This window comes from Phalaenopsis equestris, unplaced genomic scaffold, assembly GCF_001263595.1.
Source record: "Phalaenopsis equestris unplaced genomic scaffold, ASM126359v1 Scaffold235604, whole genome shotgun sequence".
Taxonomy (NCBI): Eukaryota; Viridiplantae; Streptophyta; class Magnoliopsida; order Asparagales; family Orchidaceae; genus Phalaenopsis; species Phalaenopsis equestris.
Genome location: NW_018253466.1, coordinates 463,203 through 477,289, shown reverse-complemented (window position 1 = coordinate 477,289; position 14,087 = coordinate 463,203). Strand labels below are relative to the sequence as shown.

General features: G+C 36.5%; 1 protein-coding gene across 2 annotated transcripts in view; it reads left to right on the top strand.

Moving 5' to 3' along the window:
- Window positions 1–7,928, top strand: part of LOC110039161 (putative hydrolase C777.06c) — a gene marked incomplete at its 5' end in the record, with an annotated part of 47,495 nt that extends 39,567 nt beyond the window's left edge. The window contains 2 exon segments of one of the 2 annotated variants that reach the window (XM_020744124.1): window positions 6,233–6,294; window positions 7,531–7,928. In XM_020744124.1, coding sequence (XP_020599783.1) covers window positions 6,233–6,290 — 58 coding nt within the window. 2 annotated transcript variants of the gene reach the window in all.
- Between the last annotated feature and the right edge of the window lie 6,159 nt (window positions 7,929–14,087).

Here is a 14,087-nt window from a genome sequence, read left to right as displayed (position 1 = left end):
GTATATATATATATATAATAATATGGCAATATTAAACTACACGGTACATGACATAAAAAAATATGGCTGGCATTTAATATTTACTCAAGTAAACATACTAAAAACATCAAGCATACTCGCCTACAAAAGAATGATATATTTTATCCCTTAATAAATATAAGTTATTTATCACAAGATGTGTGGTACAGAAATCGAACGCTTCGTTGAGATCCAAGGGAAAAATTATAAATTAATAATGAGTCTAAACCACTTATAACATTCAACTAAACCATGATTATAACTTAAAATACAAAATCTACTTATAAATTAATTTCATCAAAGCTTAAGGTGTGTGATGAGCCTAATTATTTTGCATATTTGTCAAGATAGTGGAAGGAAGGGGTTAGTGAGTTTAGCCGCCTAGAGATGGAATACATAAAACTTCACCATGAAATCTTGACAAAGAATAATAAGAAAATGATTAGTTGATTTCAGTGAAGTAGAATGATGAAGAGGAAGAGTTGGGGATGACATCAACATTAATGTTGAAGGTTAATGTCTAGAACAAACTGTGCATGAAGAAGCTCATGGTGGCTTTGTGATAGGTTCAAATGAAAATGAAGAGGTAAGATAGACTTGCTTGATTGGTTTGTCTTTAATATGGTGCAAAGGTGTGGATGAAGAAGACACATGATTCGAAACCATGATCTCAAGTGTGGAGGAAGACCCATGTCGTTCTGATTTGAGGCATATGCAATCATACACCATATTGTTTAACCATATATATAACAATTTAAGATTGTGAGAAGCAAGATCTAGTGTGTGGTCATTCGGGTTGATGGAGTTGCATACTAACAATGATAGCCTTTCTCATATTTCCTAATCAATTTAGTTTGTTATAGGTTTTTGTATAGTTGCCTTTGGCCATAGCCAACATTGTGGTCGCTAGTGCAAGTGTAATGCAATCTGCTAGCCCCAATAATGCTCTTGGCTCGCAATTTATGTCAATTCAAACAATGATTTTGATAATTTTATTAACTATCTCGTGGTCTATTTGTTTATATATGTTGTGAGTTGTATAATTAGAGGATTTTATTGGATTATTGGTTAAGTATTTTAACACCTATTTAAACATATATGTTGAATGATATAACAAATTTTTCAAGAGTAATCAATTTTTTATGGTATTAGAGCCTAACCCTAATAGCCCTCATTTGGGCTGATCGACGTGCATCATCGTCTTCGCGAGCGACATCTTCATTGTGTCTTCATCACAAAATAGTCGCGATCAAAGCTAACTAGGACGGCCGGCCTGTTCATCGTCGAAACCGTTGCTGCTTCTCTTGCTAGCTGCTTCATTGGTTTTGGCTCACCCGTGTGAAGCGGATCACAAGAAAGATGGCAACTTCGCAGCTGTTTCGTGGGTTGCAGCTTACCTGTGCTAGCAGGAGGCAGGAGCAGCTTTGGAAGAAGGAAGTTTCAGAGTCTTTGCGTTGTGTGATCCCGTCCAGTCGATGCTCTTCCAGAGTGCAGGAGTGGAAGAGGGCGGTTTCGGAGGTCTTTGCACATCCCATGCTCCCGAGCGGAGGAGCTCTCGCAGCTTCAACAGAAGGCAAGTTGGCTATTTAGTTGTTGCTTTCCAATGAAGCCTTAATCGTGATAACTGGGAGCTTCGAAGCAATTCCTTCGTTTGCTATGAAGCAAAGAAGTGCAAACTTTTGCATGTGTAGGAGTAGGGAGGTTCAACCAGCTTCGCGTGGAATAGAATCTGGCAAGGGCTTTGGATCAGACATACAAAGCAAAGAATAATTATATTGAGGATGTCGGGCGACAGATATTATGAGAGGTAAAGGATTGAAACTTCCTGGGAAGATGGCTCCTGAAGTTCTTAAGACCTTGGTTGAGCTCATACAGGGAGCTAGTGTCTCTTCGGGAGTCACTTCCTTAACACGTGTTACGGTTCAGCCGAGTGGACTTTCAGGAATGCAATCAGCTTTGGCAGCCTCTAGGTCACGTAAGACAGATGCTCAGAGGGAGACAACAGGTGCTACAACTGCGAAAAAGTGAGACACCTAACCAAGACATGTCCAAATCTACCCAAGGAGAGAGACGAGTGCACGTGGACAGTCTAGAGGTCATGGTCGTAATTGTGGGGATCGAAGGGGTAAAAGAGGGGGCTACCGGGCAAGTCTGATGGCAGCGAAGGACGAGGGAGAGATAGGGTAGTCTTTACCGTTGATGAACACAAGTTATTGGAGATGTTGAAGAGGAAACAGAGAGCGACATGTGATGTCACTGTAGATGCATCCACCTTATCATCCAAGGGAAACACTGCTAGTTATGTTCACTCAGTCAAAGGTGTTGGTAATACACATGTTATTGCCTCTATATCCACCACAAGTTCACCACAATGGATAGTAAATTTTAGTGCATCTCGACACATGACATGTGTCATCAGTGAATTCTCTTCCTATACTCAGCAGTTTCAGAAAGCATTCAGACCGCTGAAGGTACAACACAGCTTGTGGTTTGTAAAGGTATAGTAAAGTGTACCAATTCTATGACCCTGTTTAATGTTTTGCATGTTCTTTCTTTTTTATTGAACCTTTTATCCATTCTTGTCATTGTACTTTAACTAAAATGTGTTGCTTCATTTGATATTCAAAAGGTGATCTTTCATGAGATGGAGACCGGCTGAAAATTTGGGACTGGCACGACATATTAGACTCTAGTACTTGGATAGAGAGGGAATGGGCTCAGCTTTTTGGCATCAATGGTTGAGAATGCTGGAGCAGGAGGATGTAAGAGGAGTGTGGAGGATGTATTGTTGCTAATTCACAGACACATGAGACACTCTTTATTCAGTCAATTGAGTCGTTTATATCCATTCTTGCATGAAATTAAAATAAGGAGAAATTGTTGTGTTATGTTTGTGAGTTTGACATGAGCTCTTATGTCAGTTATGGGAATATGAATTTTGGTGTGTTTGATTTGATACATTCTTATGTATGAGGACCTTGTCCTACTAATTCTTTGAATGGTTATCGCTATTTTGTTACGCTTATTGAACCTTTTTTTCGTGTTACCTAGATATACTTGATGAAACAGAAGAGTGAGGTGGTTATTTGCTTTAAAAATTTTCACAAGACAATCCAAACCCAATATGAGGCAATTATAAAGGCACTGAGATCTGATAATAGGACAAAATATATCAACAAAGTATTTGTGGACTACCTGTCAACTCAGGGGATACAACACCAAACCACATGTTCACACACACCAGCACAGAATAGAGTAGCAAAGAGGAAGAATAACATCTTCTAAAGGTAGCCCACCAGAGCATGATGATGGCAATGAATGTCCCACAACACTTATCGAGGCATGCAGTGTTGACAACAACTCAATTGATTAACAAGATGCCCTTAAGCATGTTGGAGTGGAAGTCTCCTTGTCAGATGTTGAAATGAGATAATTGTGGGATCCTTCCATTGAAGGTATTTGGATATGTATGTTTTGTGAAAGACAGGGAAATTGAATCTCAAAGCTATGAAATGTGTTCATGAGTTATTCTGCTACTCAAAAGGGTTGTCTGTCGAAGCATGATTGAAAAGAAACTTTTTGTGAGTATGGATTTGTTATTCAGAGAATTTGAACTATACCACACTCTGGAGATGAATTTACGCTTCGGTGACTCAACAAACATTAAAGATATGAGGCAAGAGAGAGTGAGTTGTAGTGGTGATAGTGATGCAATTTGGATAAATGTCATGTCTTGTGATTTGGGATGAATTAACTGAGGAGATGAAAATTGAGGAGATTGAACCCATAGGTGGTGGGATTCAGGTTGAAGATGAGCTAAGGGTGTATACACGAAGAAAGAAGCAAAATGTCCACCTTTGAGTCTAAACTCCCAGGTGATATTATTCCTCCTTCATCCACTTCTCTCTCTCTCTCTTCCCCCCCCCCCTCCTCCAAACTTAAGGATGATCTCCTGCAGCAATGCAGGATATCCTCATAATTGTTTTGGGTGGGAACTTGACATTGCGAATTTTATTTCTTATTCTAAAACCTCACCTTTTTGGACTCTGTCTCTATGCCAAAGTGTCGGCATGTTACTAAAAAGCATCTCAAGTGGAAAGCGCTGATGCATGAAGAGCTTGGAGCTCTTGATAAAAACTAAATATGGGAGAGTGTACCACTACCAACAAAAAAGAAGACAATTGGATGCAAGTAGATCTTCACAGTAAAACAAATTCTATAAGGGAAAGTGGAGAGGAACAAAGCACGACTAATGACAAAAGGATACAGTCAGACGTATGATATTGACTATTATGAAACCTTTGCACTAGTTGCAAAGATGAGCACAGTGAGTACATTGGCTTATCTGACAGTGAATAGTGGATGGAAACTCCAACTGAATGTGAAGAATGCTTTTCTTCATAGGGAGCTCCTGAAGGAGGTATATTCGGAGATGCCACCAAGATTAAGTACATCTCAGATAGTGGGCAAGGTGTGTAAGCTTAGGAAGTCATAGTATGACTTGAAACAGTCTCCTCAAGCCTAGTTTGACAAGTTTAAGATAATGATGCTTGGCATGGGAAATCAATAAATCAATGCATCACAGTGTTCTTTCGGTAACATGAAGGTCACACATCATACTTTCTATGTATGTGGATGACATAATTGTTGCTGGTGATGATGAGACAACGATTGCTCAACTGAATGGAAGATTGGGGAAGCAGTTTGAGGTAAAGGATCTGGGACAACTCAAATATTTTCTTGGAATGGAAGTGTCCAATGAACCTAAATGAATGGTAATATCCCAAAGTAGGTATGTACTGGTTCTTCTCACGGATATAGGTATGCGGGGGTGCAAATCGGCGGCCTCTCCAATTAATCAGAAGGTCAAGCTTAGTACAAAGGCTGGTGAATTAATCGATCGAGAGAGGTACCGGAGGTTGGTGGGCAGCCTAATCTTTCTATGCTACACTTGACCCGGTATCTCTTTTGCAATAAGTGTGTGAGCCGCTACTTGCATGTTCTAAGGAAGTGTCATATGGATGTAGTGTATCAGATTCTGAGGTATCTGAAGAGTGCACCAATGAAATTGTTGATATTCAGAAAGAACGAGCATATAAATATTGAGGGTTTTTGTAATTCTGACTGGGCAAGTTGTGTTGATGATAGACGATCCACATCAGGATACGGCATGTTTATAGGTGACAACTTTGTTTCGTGGAAGAGCAACAAACCGTCAATTGTAGCAAGATCAACGGTAAATGCAGAATATAGGGTCATAGCATTAGGAGTTACTGAGATTATGTGGCTGAAAGCCTTGTTGGTTGAACTCAAAGTGGATTAGGGAACTCAACTCAAATGAAGTTGTGGTGTGAAAACAAGTCGGCAATCAACATTGCTAACAATCTGGTGCAACATGATAGAACTAAACATGTGGAGATTGATAGATTCTTCATCAAGGAGAAGTTGAATGACTGATTATTGGAACCAAGTCATGTGGTTACTGGAGAGCAGGTAGATGACTGCCTCACAAAGTACTTAGTTCAGTTGAGTTAGCTAGATTATGTGACAAGATGGATTCAGTGAATATCTTTCACCCATCTTGAGGGAAATTATTATGAGTTATGTGTAATTAGATGGTTTTATTTGGTTTATTTGTTAAATATTGTAATACCTGTTTAAACACATATGTGAAATGAAATAGCAAGTTTTTCAAGAGCAACCAATTCTTTAATATAAATTTTATGCTTTGAAATATATAACTAGAGATTGAAAAGTAAATATTTTAAGCATGATAATTTTGTATTTTTAGTTTAATGATATTTCTTTGTAGATTTGCTATTCTTACAATAAATCTACCAGAGTTGGTAGCCATCTTCATACCAGGTCTAGCTTATATTGCCCCAACTCAACCTTGTTGGTTAGGAAATTGTCATATGATTTTTATTTAATTAAATTAAATATTTATATACATATAAGTTTCAGAGCTGGAAAATTTCATGCTTTTGTTACTAGTTACTATGATTTGTTTTTTTGCTGCTGTAGGATAATTTTCTATTTTCTTGCTCTAAATTTCATAAAAGACAAACGCCTTTTTGAATTGCAATTAGAATTTCAGTGCTTCATTGATTTATGTAATTACTTTGAAGTATGAATTGTAATTTATAGATCTCCAGCGTCAAATTTCTTGAATGCTGAGGTAAAAAAGCTTATTTCTTCCTTTTGTCTGATCCAGTGAAGGCATTCCGGTACAGCTTGCTTATGATGGGATGAGAATCTTTCTTGACTTGTAATTCGGTATGTTATTTGTTGTTCTTTACTTTGAGAGTACTTTGGTCTGCTTGCCGATCCCAAATGCATTTTGCTTGACAAAAATTTATTACTTTTTACAATGTGGAATGTTATTGCATTTTGCCGGTACAAATTATATGCATCAAATTTTGTCCTTTTTTTACGTGTTTGAGTTCATTTTTGAAATATTCTTTAAGGACCATCCAACAAGTTTTTCTTGGAAGATTTACATGCATACCACTCAATTCTTATATGAATACCTAAATTTCAATTTTAACATACATACCACCTTACCTATGCATGGAAAAGGTGTATTTCACTTTTTAAATGTAAGAAGTGGTATTTTTTATGTGATCTGAAAGAATCAGGTGGTATGAATGTAAAAATTAAAGTTTAGGTGTTAGAAGTGTAAATACATAAGAAATGGGTGGTTGTATGTAAATGCCCCTTTTTTCTATCTTTTCACGGAGAGAAAGCCAATTGATCTTAAAAGAAGGCTAGAAGAATTTGTTTGATGACCATCATTATTTTGTGAAGTTATTTGTCATCTATCTCCATAGATTTTATCCTTACTAACCTTGGAAAATCTAAGTTTCACTAGGTAAATATCTTCTTCTTGCTTGCCTTTTTATCCTCTCTCAACTTAGAGAAATCCGGAAGTTTTCTCCTGTAGCGAACATTGGTGAATTGTAGTTTTTCATAATCAAAGCTAGACTTGCATTGATTTCATTTGTCTTTTCATGGGCTTAGTAGAAAAAGTATTAGTGCTTGAAGAATGATCATGCAAGAATTTTCTTTCTATGATAGACAGCTAGGTGCATTACAATCATAGCTTAAATCGAGGTCAATCAATTTGTTATTTCTATCTAGCATTGTTTTTGACGGTTTTTTCTCAAGATGGTGATTGTGCTAGTAAAGGCGTGATTATTTAAATTTGGGTGGTTTTTGTTTTGGGGGACATTTACATACAGACCACCCAATTGATGTGTATTTACATATCTAACACCTAGATTTTGCTTTCTTTTATTTTAATCCACCCAAATCTTTCATATCACATAAAAAAAATACCATCATTTTAACTTTCACACATTGAAATCTATCTTTTCATGCATACTAAGGTGGTATGTATGTAAAAATTGATGTTTAGATATTGGATATGTAAATACATAGGATTTGAGTTGTAAGTAAATCTTTCTATATTTTGTTACTAGGAATTCCCAAATTTCTTATTTGGAGTTGCAGGTAGCATGGGATTATCTGTGGCTTGAAACGGTTCTACTTAGAGGTGACTATGGTTCAGCAACATCCACCTATAATGCCTTGACGTGAAATAAGAGGACGCTACAGAGAGGAAGCATATTATAGTGTCCGTATGAATTTTTATTTTCTAATATTTCTTACATTTAAACTTTATTAATTTAGTATAATACTTTAAAAAGTTTCTTTGGTTTCTTTCATGCATTTGCTTTAGGGAAAGCTATGGGCCGCTCATTTTATTTATGTAATGGACATGTGACTGAACAATTTACCATAGACTGCCTTTTTCTTGTCTTCTAGCTGCTAGCATTCAAACTGATTGTAAGACTAATATATGATTATAAGGAAACTACTTTCAAGTATAAAAGAAATTTATGAGTGTACTGCTCTGTGTCTGTCTTCTTTTATGAAAGAGCTAATTGGCCCATTCCTTCTCGAGTAACAAATTAAAAAACTTTTTTTTTTTGGATATTCTCGAAAAATAACTGATCGCTACATTACTGTTGCTGGTGAAATTTGAACTTAGGCATCAGAAGCAATCATGAACAAACAAGCTATTCCATACCCCTATTAATGGCTTAGTGGCTTTCTCCCAGCGCTGTAGTCCAGTCCCTCTCATCTAATAAAACCTTCCTGTTTTCTGCTACTCCAGCAAAGTTCATTTCTCCCGTCAGGTTCTGGATCCAGCTAAACCCCCCCTTTCCTCCTTTGAGGCCCCAGAGCTAATTTTGCAACTTGGTGTGCGTGCTAGATTGAAAGTGTTATAAAAGGTGCACACTTTTTGAAGGGATTGGGAACATATTATTCCACTTCGTCACTTCATTGTTATTGCCGTTCCCCATAAATGACACATTCAATGCACATCCCATTAAATTGTCATTGATTAGGATAGCTGTGAACCTAGGCTATCCTAAATCCCTCCTTTCTTCTGATCTTAATGAAATAATCGTTTTCTTATTTACCCCAATAAACAATGCATAGCCTCTTATTGGCGTTCTTACATGAAGGATACGCTGCCATCTTGCGCTCAAACGAACCTGTAAAAGCTCAATTGGTTGTAAGCCAATTATAGGTAGTGTAATTACCAACCACAGCAGAGTTAGAATGGCTTCATTTTCACACCTTCCCTCTACCATCTTGAGCTTCTTTTCTCACAATTTTAATATTCTTAGTTGATTCATCTCCTTAAGCTTAATTATCGTATATGGAAGATACAAGTTTTGGAAGTCAAAAATTTTATTTGGATTAGATGTTATTTTAATATTTGATATTATTTGTGCAACTCTTGTATACTTGAAATTAAATTATTTATTATTCGATGAACAGAACTAGTTGTTTAGGTGCTTTCTTACAGCTATAGCTGAATAGCGACATATTTATAGTTAAATTGAGTGTCCTGAAAAATGAAATCATATGAGCTTGAGATTATTCAATTTTAAGTTCTGTAAGACACTTAAAAGTTAAAAAAATAATTTAAGATCCAAAGAATCAACACAAATGAAGTGTCATGAGATTATAATTAAATTTGAAATTAAAAAAAAAGTATTTAAATATAATATTGCTTCAAGCAGAAAGTTTGTTTTACGCTATCTTGGAATAGAAAGAATATTTTTTACGGCAAAAAACAGAGGAGGTCTTGACGTACTACCTCAAAAACGAGCCGAGATGATGACGAGAGGCATGACGTCATCAAAAAAAGTTTTAACGACCGAGATTAGTCCGCGTCGTCTCCGTACGGCGGAGTCGGCGCTACAAAATAGGGGAGCGGCGCCTCGTGGGGTCTACCTGAGTCAAATAGCTTTGACCCAGCAAGGTGGAGCCCGCCATTTATCCGCATTTCGCTCCCCGAAGCCAATGAAAGGACTAATCTACCCTCGGTCATAACAGCCACCTTTTTACAAGTCTAATGATTCTCTTAAACCAAAGTCATCGAGCTAACCTGATCTTGTGAATTTATGCGATTAATTAAATGATGCGCTCCCTAAGTTTGAAATCATATGCGTGCGTGTTCACATCTAAACTGGTTTTGTGTGATTTTAAACGTACTTTTAGCCGGATTTATATTAAATATTATTATAAATAGATTTGCTAATATTATTTACATTAATGAAAATATTAAATTTGTTAATTAATTTTGATTTTAATTAAATGTTAATTAATATTCAATTAATCAAAAAGTAGAATGACTATATCGAGATAACGGTCGCGGTAGCTGATGTCGCAATTGATGCTCTTGAGCTCACCTTCATGCTAAACAACATCTTCAAGCGGCTAGAAGTACATCACAATCATGAAGGCCATGATATTGAAGTAGGGCTTATTTATTTCATGAGTTTAATTTTTAAGCAACTATTTCTTAAGCCAAAAAGCAATTTGAAACTTGCATTATTGATTATGTAAAACCATGCAATAAGATTGCATTTTATGATTTCATAGTATTGGTGATGGAAGCTCGAAGTTAGGATAGAAGGATAAGAAAAAATTGGACCTTCATGATGCTGCAAAAGGCTCATATGTCATTTCATCCCGATGTAAAAAAATAATATTTTTTGTATGAACATTATGTTACAAGAATATTTTAATATGAAATAAATTTTTATGAATTTCATATTTTGTTAGTTAATTAATTTTATTCAATTATACTTTTTTTATTAATTAAATATTAATTTAAATTTAATTAATGTCAAAAGTAATTAACAAATTTAATATTTTTATTAACGTAAAAAATACTAACAAATCTATTTATAATAATACTTACTATATATCAATATTTATATTACTTAAAATAAAATTATATCACATATTAAAAAAAATTTTGAAAAAATGATTTTTTCATGAAATGCCCCCATATTTTCTTTTCACAGGAGCTCCTCTCCCATCTCTTGCTAATAAACATGCTACTTTTAAAAATGTGTGTTATAGAAATACCATTTTATTTTAATGTCTAATATACATGAATCAATCAATTTTCATGATTAATTAATTGGGGAAATAAAAAAATTAAAATTTTAAATAAAATTATGGACCCCTTCCTTCCCTCCTCTAATATAAAGAATTGTATTCGACTCCTATTGAAAAAATAAAAAAAGCATAAAATTAAAAAAACTTTTCACATATATTTTTGTCATACTATATCTAAACGTTATGACATAATTATGTTAACATAAACGAATGTTTTAATTAGCCAAAAATAAAATCTATGGAGATTAATTTACATACATACTGCCCAATTCTTACATATTACATATCTAATACCTAAATTTCAATTTATACATATATGTCGCTGATACATCTTCAGCAAATATCAATCATCTGGCACGAATCTCGAGGCATGACATAATATCGAGGTACTTTTTTTTGCAATAAAAACTCAAAACTCGATAAAAACTCATCCAGAACTTCGATTTCAGTAAACTTAAAGTCAAACTGATCGGGTCGACAAGAAGAACCCAATAATATCAAAATTAGTCCAGTTCGAGTTAAATAAGGCTCAGATCAAGTCATTAAACAACTCTTGGAAGTTTTTTGGACATATTTAGAAGGTTAAACGAATGTCGAATCTAGCAAGCATATAATGGAAGCGAGCGTCTCAACAAGACGAATCCAACGAGCCTAAGACCGCTCAATTCTAATATCGTTCAGGCACTCAAATGTTCATCAAACGTCATCTGATTGTAGGAAGTCATTGGACCGTCCAATCAAAGTGGTTCATATTCATGTTTTCATTGCACCAAGAATACTATAAATAGAGCATCACCCCTCTCATGAGAGGGAGTTGGAGGCTTGAGAGAAAACTTAAAATTTTGAGAAGGAGCTAAAGTTTAGCACCACCCCTGTCACCATTGATTGCCGTCGACCACTATCAACCATCGCCGATCTATGTCGGCCATTGTAGATCATCGTCGACTGCCGTCAACACCCGCCAACCGCCGTATCCCCGCCAACCGTTGTCAATCGCCTTTGACCACTGTCGACCATCGTCGACAACCACCGTTTGCTGCCGTCGAGCACTACTGTTACTGTCAACCACAAAAAATCTAATAAAATATTCAAGATAAAAAAAATTTTAAGAATAAAATATTTAAGACTTTAAAGTACGTACTTTAACTTTCCTGCAAGACAATCGGGTTGGATTTTAAATAAGTTTCATAGCATGACTCTCACCCAAGTTATATAATAGGGCCTCCAAGCTTAGGATTGTGGTAGATTACTGCAATATGTTTGCATGTCCTAAGGAGAAGCCTCCAAGCTTCAATCCGATTGACCTAGCATAAACTTCTACTTATGTGGTTGTCTAGTGCACTTAGGGTGTTAGAGGCTACCTCGACCCAGACGGTGTGTAAGTTCTTTGTTGAGAGAGTTTTCAGCTTTGTAGCTAGACCTCTTCTTTCCTTTCTTTACTATGTCATCCTCGCTACTTCGGCGGGTATAATTCCGTCGGGTATAATTCCCACCTCTTGGAGCTTCACCTGATAGTCATAGGATAGAATTTCATTCCTATTGACCTTAGAGCTACTGAGGTCTCCGCAAAAGTCGTAATTCACAGATTTCTAACCGTGGATCTCTAGACGTGTTGGGCCGACTACCTTCACAACCAGGTAGACTTAGAGCCCTAATAGCTTGGGATGACGAGTCGGTGGTACTCGGACCTGGCTACCTCTACTTTTAGCATTGCTCTACCCTTTCTTTGTTGAGCCCCTTTGAGCCATGTCACTTCTTTTGACTTCATTGATATCAACTTGACGCCCTGATTACCGATCAGTAGTTATCCTTTTAGAATACAGTAATACACCCTCTGCCCTAATGGCTCAGTGAGCTTTGACGTATAGGGATATCTTTGTCAAAGTGATTTTGGTTATTTCATAGGCATTGTATACAGATGAGCCGCTATCTATTTGGGATGTAAAAGACTCACTCTCTGCCTTGTGGCTTAGCGAGAGCTTTGAAAGCATCGGTGTGTTATCATACGAAATAACCTTTCTTTGATGGCCTATTCTCCAAATTCATGATAATATAAGTGAAACTCCTTTTATCGAGAGTATTTTTGGGTATCCCTCAAGTCAAGATGTAATTAACTAGAGGGATACGTTTCTCTGGGAGATTTTTGGCTCCATAACAAAAATATTTTTTTTAGTTCTCTGTTTACAGGTGGCTTATGTAGGGATTCTCTTCGTGGATATTATATTTTGAGGTACTTCGATCCGAACATGTTTGTACGCATACTCTCAACCTAGCACATCAGGATTATTCATATATAAGTCTTCCGCTTGTTTCTTTTTATGTGTTTGTCTATCTGTTGTCGCATATCGTTTTTTTTATTCCTCTCCTTTTTGAATCATTGACATGATCCAACAGGGAGATTTACGCCGATAAAGAATTATACGACAATATATAAATAGAAAAGTTAGCTGCTCCGAGTCTTCAAAAAGAACGAAGAAAACAATCGGTATTTGTTTGCGCATAGGTTTTGTAATTTGTTGGTGGGTATGTACATATTTATGATATTTGCATTCATAATGTGCAAGTTGTATAAATTTAATTATTCTTCTATATATTTTTTAAAATTTGCTATAGGTTTGAGTTGGAAATTTTCGATGATAATATGTTTGATATAATTTTCGACGCTAAGTTATCTCAGATAGGTTTTGTCGACACAAAACATAAGAAAAATTTTCGTCTGCCCAAAGTGGACACAAAGTCTGCATTTGACATTTGCATTCACACAGGCAAATCGAATCTGGTTAACATCGATGTTGTTGGACGCTAAGGTCGATGCGAACAATTAACATTAGATACTTTCGACGTTAATTGCATTTTTTACTCCGATTTTTGTGTAGACCAAATGTCCTATGTAAATCCAACGCTCCATCTGTTTTGCACCGATTTATCTTTGTTTTAGAATCTGACGCTTACATGCAAAAACCCTATAGTGATTTAATCAAAGAAACCGATATATTTTTTCTTTTGGAAAGGACCGACACTTTGTGCTCGTCAGTGTTAGAAGTGCAGCCCAGTCCGACCCCCACTTCCGTTCACCCGATCGCGAAACATGTGATCTCCAGCTTCGCGCTCCCGCTTCGATCGCGAAACAGTCAAGATCGTTCCTGCCTAGCGTCGATTTGCGAACCGTAAGCGCCAACCACTCCCGCCTTCCTATGTTGTGAAGCGTAGCATCCCTTCGCTCCCTCCTATTCGTGATAAAAGGCTTCAAACGGCTCTCCTTCATTTTTAGAAGTCACGATGTTCTTCGGTTTCCTTGGGATAGAGGAAGGTTTCCTCGGGGCAGAAGAAGAGAAGTGCAAGCGGTAGTTCCTTGCGGTAAAAGAAAGAAGAAGAAGAATGTTCTCTCTAGGTCTCCCTAGGCTTCTTCTTGGCGGCTTGTGGCAGAAGAGAAATTAAGTTTATTTCTCTTGTAAGTTTGTCTTCTTCGATGTATGTTGGTGTAGAGTTTCTTTGGTGTATCTCGGTGTAGAGAGAGAAGAACAAAGAAAGAAAAAGAGAGCAACAAAGTGAGAGATTCCTCTTGTAAGTCAAGGTGATCG